General features: G+C 44.0%; 1 protein-coding gene and 1 long non-coding RNA gene across 4 annotated transcripts in view; one reads left to right on the top strand and one right to left on the bottom strand.

The window, feature by feature from the left end:
- The window catches only part of LOC143441476 (uncharacterized), a 171,758-nt gene that overhangs the window by 2,956 nt on the left and 158,883 nt on the right, over nt 1-9,919 (top strand). For all 3 annotated transcript variants that reach the window (XR_013108930.1, XR_013108927.1, XR_013108932.1), the window contains one exon: nt 472-629. This is a non-coding gene — a long non-coding RNA (uncharacterized LOC143441476). The remainder of the gene's footprint in view (nt 1-471; nt 630-9,919) is intronic.
- Nucleotides 673-9,878, bottom strand: Cxcl17 (C-X-C motif chemokine ligand 17). Its single transcript, XM_034519100.2, has 4 exons — nt 9,605-9,878; nt 2,836-2,916; nt 2,123-2,224; nt 673-1,070 (listed from the first exon to the last, which is right to left on the bottom strand). The coding sequence occupies exons 1-4, from the start codon at nt 9,684-9,686 to the stop codon at nt 973-975; spliced, it is 363 nt and encodes a 120-aa protein (XP_034374991.1). The 5' UTR covers nt 9,687-9,878; the 3' UTR covers nt 673-972.

Consider the following 9,919-nt stretch of genomic DNA (forward strand, 5'->3'; position numbering starts at 1 on the left):
TCAAGCTACTAATCTTCCTGTCCTCATTTCCCAAATTCTGTGACCACAGGTGTGTACCACTCTAGTTCAGTATTTTGCCCCTCCTAATCCCAGAGGAACACGTGAGGAGTCTCTATACTTTTAATAATAGTTTCCTTTTCGTTCACTCTAACGACTTGGTTATCAGTTGAATTGTCTTAGATTGTTGCTCTGGCCATTTTATACTCCTACTAAAAAGTAAACAAAACAAAGCAGGTGCCATCCTGTTTTTATAGGCTCAAAACCCTTTTGGATGGCAGCTGAGATCCTCCATACCATCTTTCTAGCTTTGAGCTGTGTTTCTGCATTTATATCTCTTGTACTATGTGAGAATCCCACAGAGTGCAGTGATAATGATGGGGATGCTGGTGGTGGTGACAGGAGTCATAAACACTGAGGGCTGTCTAGATGCTAAGAAACCACAATTTCTAAACCTTTATTGTTTCTAACCAGGCAGCATCTGATTGCGAGCTCTACCTGCCTTTTATACCCTGTATCAACCTTGCACCTCCAAACAAGTGAAAGAGTAGAGAATATCCAGGAGGGAGAAGTACATGGAAACTCTGGGAAGGGTTTCAAATGAACAGGGCTAAGGATGACACAAATTCACTGTAAGTAACCAGACCCCATTTGATCAAAATAACTGATATTCACTTTATATATATGCACTATGTATTTAATGATTTTCTTTGCTAGTTTTCTGATTATATTTATGGTAAGTGAGACCAACAGGTGGCCGAGGTTTCTTGCATTCTTTTATGGTAAACAGGAAGCATAAGAAAAGAGTGGCAAGTGCAGGTGGCACTAGAGGGCACAGTAACTGATACTCTGTTGGGTGGTGACTTTTGAGAGCACTGGGATGCTCTTGGTGAGGATGGGGTGGGGAGAAGAAGCATTCTAGGGCTGGTCATCTTTTCACTGAGAGAGTCTGACTGGAAGAGTAGAGTCTCAGGACTACAAAGGCAGTGCAAAGCTTGCTAGTTGACATTGTTTGAGAAATTGCTGGCAGGCTCTGGAGAGTCTTTGTGACTTCCTGTGGTGCTTTCGGTGTCCTAGGGCACAAATAAAAGGGGGAGCTATCATTAAAATCTTAAAAGTACTTTATATTATTTTTATTTGTGTGTGCTACTTGTGTGAGAATGCGTGAAGAGGTCAGGATAGAATTTCAGATCACCTGGAACTTGAATTATAGGTAGTGGGAGCCATCTGACATGTCTACTGGGAAACCGATCTGTTCCTCTGATTTTATTATTTTGTTTTGTTTTGTTTTGTTTTGAGACAGGGTCTCTTTGAGAGGTTCTCGCTGTCCTGGAACTCATTCTGTAGACTAGGGTAGCCTCAAACTCAGAGATCTGCTTGCCTCTGCCTCCTGTTGCAGAGAATAATGCAGGGACTAAAGGAGTGTGCCAACACTGTCTGGCTACCTTGGTCCTCTGAAAGAGCAGTAAGTGCTCTTAATTGTCGAGCTGTTTCTCCGGCTCCTTTAAAAACATTTTAAAATTTAATTTTTATGTAAACTGTAAAAATTATGAGATGCGACTAACAGTGCTAGCTCATGCCTGCAATCCCAGCGCACAGAAGGCAGAAGGTTTTTAAGTTTGAGGTCCACCTAGACTATAAAGTAAATCCAGGTCAGCTCAGGCTATAATGAAAATCCATCTCAAAAAGGCAAACAAGCCAGGAATGGTGGCGCACACCTTTAATCCCAGTGCTCACGAGGCAGAGAAGCAGGTGGATCTCTGTGAGTTCCAGGCCAGTCTGGTCTCCAGAGTGAGTTCCAGGAGAGCCAGGGCTACACAGAGAAACCCTGTCTCAAAAAACCAAACCAAAAAGAAAAGAAAAAAAAAAATCAAAAAGCCCAACAAGGAAGAAGCTCATCAGGTCCCAGCAACCCTGGCTCCTTATGCTTTGGTAAACACTGCTGTTGAAGAATCTAGGAATTTGAGTAAACCTTTTAAGTTCCAGAAAAGTGTACCCTGATATTTTTGCTCTTTCCTACAAGCTGACACTGAGTAGAAAGGGGCTAGGTGATGCAGCCTTACCTCCACCTCTAGTGACCTCATAGGACTGAGCGTGTTTAAGCAAGACCGTCCTTGAAACTTACTGTTTTTTTTCTCACTGCCCTTGACATGATCACAGGGACACTGCTTCCTTGGTGGCCCCAGCACTGCTGTGGTTTTTCTTTTTGGGACTTGCAGGAACCAATCTGTAACAACAGGCTGCTGCTTAGACGGGGAGATTGGTATGTTTGACCATAGGGACTTGGGCAGGGCTTCTGAGCCTCTGGTGTCTCTTTCATATAGACTGAGAAAAAGATCAACCTAGAACACCAAGCTGTGTGAACCCCAGGATTTCTAGATTGGTTTCGTGACCCTTGGGGGCAGGGGTTTGCTGATGTGTTTAGAAGGGGGCATTGGGATGTCCCTGTGGAGACCAAAGAATGAAAAAATGAGGCCCAGGTGTTTTCAGTGCTACACCTCTGCTGCTTCCGTCCTTTCTATAAGGAGCATTAGGCTAAGACTGGGATCCAAGATGGTTTTAGAGGGCCAGAAAAAAGTAAAAACCCTTTGGGAAGGTAGTGCTGGGAATTTGGGGTTGGGGTAGAGGCACAGCTTGTGATTGGGTTAGTGCTTGTATAGATCTTCATAGGCATCTAGCTCTTGTCTGATTCACAGAGAGAGCAGGCATTAGTGCAGCTTCTGGTCAGATGCTGAGGTTAGCTCAAATAACATCTGTCCTGGTCTCAAACGGGCTCAGGGAGATGAAGCTTAAGGACCATGATGGCACCAACCCTGAGGACAAGGCTGAATTACTGACCTTTGCATTCACATTCCTGGCCACCTTCCAAGAGCCACCTCCTAGGAGCCCGGTGTTGGTCCCCGTGGTTTCTGGCGCCCCCTGTCGGAGGGAAACACATTTACAGTTACTTCTAGATGCTGTGAAGGGCAAGCTTTCTGCCCCTATCCTCCAACATGGGTACCTAGATCAGCACAATCTCTGAGTCTCTCTCTCTCTCTCTCTCTCTCTCTCTCTCTCTCTCTCTCTCTCTCTCTCTCTCTCTCTGTGTGTCCCCTTCCACTGCTGGGCTCTATGATACTCCAAAATAGGAATATTCTAAGTGGATAAAGAACTGAGAGTTAAAGTCTAGCCTAAAAGCTGGAGAGATGGCCCAGTGGTTAAAAAAACTTGCTGCTCTTGCAGAGAGAGCCCAGACTGAATTCCCAGCAGCACCTGCATGGTGGCTTGCAGTCATCTGTAAGTCTAGATCCAGGGTATCCAGTGCTCTGTCCTTATCTCCAGAGGCACTCATATCCAAAGCAAAAATAAATAAATCTTAAAGAAAAAAATTCAGGCCTCCTGACAAGCTTAACTGAGAAAGGGAAGAAAATGGCTTCTGAATCTAAGAGGAGACATGATGTTGTTACTGAGACTGCAGTCCCTCACATTGAACCACTGATAACTCAGGTGAGAGTAAGGAGCAGATAACTGTAAAGCAGACGCCCCACCTGACCTCTAAGTTGCTGTGTTGGAGCCCACAGTTTCAGCTAACTAGGAAGAGGATGCTATTTGTGTTTGTTGCTTTGGGACACACTGCACTCCAAGCACATAGAGTTGCTTCTACTACCCTCTCTCCATTTAAGACAAGGCCTTGCTACGCAGCTCGGACTTCTATCTGACTCCTGGCCTTCAGTGTGCCACCTGAACATGCTTCCTGGGTAGCTGGGACTACTGATGCTTACCACCAAGTTCACCTGTAAATATTTTTGTGACAACAAAAGATGAAGGAGGGGTTAAAGGGTGATGATATGGCGTAGTAGGGAAAGGCGCCTGCTGCCCGGCTTGACAGCCTGAGTCCCATGCTTGGACTCATATGGTGGAAACAGAATGTTGACCCCTGATGGTTGTCCATTGACATTCACACATTCCGTGTGTGACATGTGAACCCACCTGCCCTCCACAAACAAACAAACAAACAAACAAGCAAACAAATTAATTAGATATAATACAAAATTTGTCATAGGGTTTCTATTGCCATTGTAAAACCCTATGACCAAAAGCGCCTGTGGGAGGAAAGGGCTTGTTTTAGCTTACAACTCTTGGGTCACACTCCATCACTTCCTGAGGGGAGCCAGGATGGCATTGCATCATTTCCCCGGTGCTGGTTTCCAGTGTTCTCATGTGCTGTTCTGAGTGCTACTAAAATAATTTAGATGGGCACAGCCCTTGCCTTCAAAATCTCTTTCTAGCATTTTCTCCTTGTGCGGCCTTTATTCCTTATTTTAGCAAAAATCCATAAATGTTAAAGCCAGAGACATCTTGTAGATGGTTTAATTGTATCCTTAAATATAGAAGTTTTAAAATTCTAAATGACTACATTTAGATATGTAGAAATTGTAACTTTAATTTAAAAGTACAATAAACTTCATTCATCATCACCATCACTGTCACCATCACCACCTTCATCAAGTGCAGCTTCTGGTCGGATGCTGATGTTAGCTCAAATAACATCTGTCCTGGTCTCAGATGGGCTCAAGGGAGATGAAGCTTAAGGACCATGATGGCACCAACCCTGAGGACAAGGCTGAATTACTGACCTTTGCATTCACATCAATAAACTATCTCCACCACCATCACCACCACCACCACCACCATCACCATCATCAACATCATTTTTGCTTTGAGACATACACTCATGTAGTTCAGGATAGTCTTGAACTCAGTTACAGAAGTGTTCATGACCATTTCCTGGTTCTTTACATTTTCATTTTGCAAGTATGGGAGTTTCGCTTGCATGTACATCTGTGTACCACTAGTGTGTCTGGTGACTGAAGAGGACAGAGAAGGCATTGGAGCTTCTGGAACTAGAGTCATAGATATTTGTAAGCCACCTGGGATTTGGACCCAGGCCCTCTGGAAGAACAGCCAGTGGTTTTAACTATTGAGCCATGTCTCTAGCCCCTCCTGTTTTTAAAGATTTACTTTTAATTTTATGTGCACAGTATATTGGCTCCATGTGTGTCTGTGTACCATATGCATGCAGTGTCCACAAAGGCCACATGGAGTCAGATCCTCTGGGACTGGAGTTACACAGAGTTGTGAGCTGCCATGTAGATGTTGGGAATTGAACCCTGTGTTCTCTGGAAGAACAGCCAATGGTCTTAACACTGAGCTATCTCTCCTGTGGTTTTCATCTCTTTTTAATTTACAGTTTGATTATTTATTTGTTCAGTGTGTGTGTGTGTGTGTGTGTGTAAGAGAGAGAGAGAGAGAGAGAAAGAGAGAGAGAGAGAGAGAGAGAGAGAGAGAGAGAGAGAGAATGTGTGTGTGTAATAGTGCATATGTAGAGGTCAGAGTTTCAGGAGTTTGTTCTCCTTCCACGATGTGGCACTGGGAATCAAAATCAGGTTCTAGTCTTGGCAAAACAAAAGTTTTACCTGGTGAATCATCTAGCCATCAACCCCTCATTTTTTCTCCCTTAAAAGACAGGGTTTCTCTGTGTAGCCCTGGCTGTCCTAGAACTAGCTCTGTAGACCAGGCTGGCTTTGAACTCACAGAGATCTGTGTGCCTTTGCCTCTTGAGTGCTGGGATTGAACTTTTGGGGCACTATCACCTGGAAACTCTCTCTCTCTCTCTCTCTCTCTCTCTCTCTCTCTCTCTCTCTCTCTCTCTGGTTTTTCAAGACAAGATTTCTCTGTGTAGCCTTGGCTGTCCTGGAACTCACTCTGTAGACCAGGCTGGCCTCGAACTTAGAAATCTACCTGCCTCTGCCTCCCAAGTTCTGGGATTAAAGGCATGCACCACCACTGCCTGGCCTTTTTAAAATTAAAAACAATTCCAGTTTTAATCATGGTATTGTGGTAAGATGCAATGAGGGTAATGCCATTGCTCAGTGCTTAGAGGCACTGGACAGGCCTGACTACTTGGATTCAACTCCAAGACCCACATGATAGAAAGCAAGAACCAACTCCTAAAAGTTGGCCTCTGACCTACACATTCCATGCACCATGGACTTCAAATAAGTAAGTAAATAAATAAATAACTTAAAAAAAGTTATTTGGAAAAAATATGCAAAAGATATATTGAAACTTTTTACAATGTTTTAAAAACATGAAAAATTAAAAGTTAAAAATAACAAAATACGCCGGGCGGTGGTGGTGCACGCCTTTAATCCCAGCACTTGGGAGGCAGAGGCAGGCGGATTTCTGAGTTTGAGGCCAGCCTGGTCTACAGAGTGAGTTCCAGGATAGCCAGGACTACAGAGAGAAACCCTGTCTCAAAAAAAAAAAAAAAAAAAAAAAAAAAAAAAAAAAAAAAAAAAAAAAAAAAAAAAAAAAAAAAAAAAAAAACCAAAAAATACATTAGGTTAGAAATATTTATTTATGGGCTAGAGAGATAGCTCGAAGGTTAGGAGCACTGGCTGTTCTTCCAGAGGTCCTGAGTTCAATTCCCAGCCTCAACCTGGTGGCTCACAACCATCTGTGATGAGACCTGGTGCCTTTTTCTGGCATGCAGGCATACATGTAGGCAGAACACTGTATAAATAATAAATAAATCTTGAAATTCTCTGGAGCTGAAGTTGCAGGCAGTTATGAGCTCCAAATGTATCTGCTGTGAACTGAACCCATATCTTCTGCAAGAGCAGCCAGTGCTCTTATCTGCGGAACCATCTCTCCAGCCCCCATTACATTAGATTTTTGTGAGGACAAGATGAGATAATTGTATATTCATTATAAGACTTAAAACAGTGCCTGCAGCACAGGATTTTACTAACACATGTCTGCCATTATCATAAATAACATATTAGAGATAGTGACTAATCTATTATTATAAGTAATTTACTCATAATATTATTATACATTCTCATGGTATTTCTTTTTTCCTTCTCCTTTTGAAAAGTATATTGAGTATAGACGAAAGGTGTTAGGAGGTAAAGTAAGATCAGATTAAAAAATATATGTATGAATGTTTTGCCTGTGTGTATATCAGTGCACCAAATGCATACAGTACCCACGGAGGCCATAAGAGGGTGTCAGATCCCTTGGAAGTGGACTTGACAGACATGGGAGAAGTCTTTTAGAAAAGCAGCCAGGCCTTTCAACCACTGAGCCAGAGCAGTCTAGCTTGAGAGAGAAATTTTATTTTGAGAATTGATTTGGAGTTTATGTATAGGTCATTTCCTCTGGCTACTAAACGGTTCAGATGTGAACACTGAAAGTTCTTTGCTAGAAAAGTGGACCACCACCCAGCCCGTGTTAGGTGAGATGGCGCCATCTGGAGGCTTAAAGAAGTTAAATGACTTAGCAAGTTTGCAAAAGCAAGTGGCCTAGGCAACAAGGTCTTCTTGACTTCAAGGCATATTGTAGGAATTTGGGGAGTCTGAATGTGGAATGGAGCCAGGTCTGTAAGTGTTGCTGTAGAGCTGTGTTTATTACCTTGGATTGGTCCCTTGCAGGGAGCGTCAACCAGTGAGTGGCTGATATTTTTTAGCTTTCTTAACTCCGTGGAGGTTTACTCTTGGTGATTAGTGGATAGAGGCCCACACAGCAAAGAGTTGTTCAGCACCAAACTTAATAGTAAGTTTGGTGCTGTAATCCCAGCTATTTAGGAGGCTGAGGCAAGAAGATCTTAAGTTCAGGGCAGTCAGGGAAATAATAAAAGTTGTGTATCAACCAAAATAGGGACGGGTAGGTTGTGATGCTAATCGTGCACACCTTCAGTCCCAGCACTTGGGAGGCAGAGGCAGGTGGATATCTCTGAGTTCAATGCCAACCTGGTCTACAGAGCAAGTTCCAGGACAGCCAGGGCTACTCAGAAAGACCCCGTGTGTCTGCAACTGTAGCTGGCAACATATGAGCACGTGTACATACAGCCCAGCCAAGATCCACTCCCCCTACCTTCCCAACCTCTCCTAGAAAAGTCACAGATTTTCTCAGAAAAGCAAGCAAACAAACAAACAAAAATAGAGGCATGGCTGTAATTCAGTGACACACCGCTTGGTTAGCATGCATGGGGTTCTATGTCTAATTACATGCACGCATTAGCAACAAGGAAAAACACTATCGCACCTTGGCATGCAAGTCATAGAAGTGAATCATTTTGAACTTAGAAACCTGAGCACTTAGCTAATATTTACTGAGTGCTTTGTGGGATAGTGTGAGGGTTATGGAAACAATGCATCTGTTTGTGCCACCAAGGTGATCGAGGTTACAGTCTGCTGGGCAGGAGAGGTAGAAGAGGCACATTCTTACAGTGTGAGACAGAACTTGATGTACAAAAAAGAGTCCTGATTGAGCTGAGCATAGGCATCGCGGAGAGAGCCATGTCTGGGTGTAGGAGCAAGCGGAGGAGGAGTGGGAAGGTGTTGGCTTTTGAGTGAGATGTGTGAGCAAAGTTGAGCTGCTTTGAAAACATAGGACCTGTTGGGGATCAGCAGTCTAGTTTGGTTGGAGCATAAGTGTATCTTTGTGAGTGGAAGAAAGTGGGCTGGAAAGGTGTGTAGTGAGCAGAGCTTTGAGCCTATGGGGAGGACTCTAGCTTGGTGTCCACACAGAGACAAAGAGATACCTTCCCTTACAGAGTGGCCACTTTTTGGGCCGTAGGACTGAAGAGCTCAGAGAACTTTCTCTACAAAGGAGAGACGCTGGACATTGCAGGAGGCAGGTGATCCTGGATCTAGGATCACACTGATGCTGAGTGTGCCACAAATGACTTCACCTATGGATAGCCCAGGGGTGGAGGGATGGTGTTCTCAGGGAGAAAGGTACATGGGTGCAGGTGACCTTGCTTCTGTGTGGTTGTTGCATGCAGAGCTGGGACACACTGGTTGTGGTGAAAACTGGAACAGATTCAGAACCCCTACCAAGTCTGCTTCTCAAAGAACAAACCATTCACCCGAGCCCGGATGACTGAAGTGTCTGTGTGACACTGCTGCTGCTAGGACTGGCCTAGTTTGTATCATCAGTGGCATGCTTGGCATACTCTAAGAATATAGGACTCCTCATTTCTTTACTTTCCACCACAAGCACCCTGGCCCCAGTTAAGCCCTGAGAAAATCTGTGACTTTTCTAGGAGAGGTTGGGAAGTAAGGGGAGTGGATCTTGGCTGGGCTGTGTGTGCACTTGTGTGTATGTTGCCAGCTACAGTTGCAGACACGTTGGTGATGTGTCTTAACAGAGTTCTTTGGGATAAGTAGGGTCCTTCCTTTTTGCTAATGAGGATTCTGGTATTGAGAAAGACTAACTTAATTACCCCAACTTGTTGTTGCTAAAAGAACATTTTTAATGCATTTGTTGTTGGGTTTGCCATGTTTTCTACTTCATTTCTTCCCTGAAATATCAAATTAATCTTTGGTGTGTGCATGGTGTAGGTGAGGTAGAAATTAATCTTGAGCTGGCATGGTGGCACATGTCTATAATTCGGAGACTCCGGATACTGAGGCAGGAAGAGTCCAAGTTTCCGGTCGGCCTGAGCTACATATCAAGAGCCTCTCTCAAGGGGAAAGAAAATAGAAGGGAAGAAGGACGAATGAGGTAAAGAGGAAGGGAGGGAGGAAGAGAAGAGAGAGTATTATTTCATCACATTTACCTGGATCGGGGCTGCTGGAGACCAGCAACATGGGCAGCATCACTGGCAGCAGCAGGAGGAAGGAAGAGGCTGGAAGCTTCATCGTCGCTGTCTGTTGTTTCTTAAGAAACAACTGTATGGATTGTCACCAGTTACAAGCTTCTGATTTCTTGTAACTGCTCAGGTGGAGTAGAGTCTACAGTTTAATCCCACACCAGAGCACCCATGAGAAGTCAAGAGCAAGAAGGCGGTGCTGGTCACGTTAGTACCAGATTGGACCAGGTCTTTACAGGAATGTGGGAGGTAAAACTGGTCAAACAAAAGGAACCACACTCC

Source organism: Arvicanthis niloticus, chromosome 1 (assembly GCF_011762505.2).
Source record: "Arvicanthis niloticus isolate mArvNil1 chromosome 1, mArvNil1.pat.X, whole genome shotgun sequence".
Taxonomy (NCBI): domain Eukaryota; kingdom Metazoa; phylum Chordata; class Mammalia; order Rodentia; family Muridae; genus Arvicanthis; species Arvicanthis niloticus.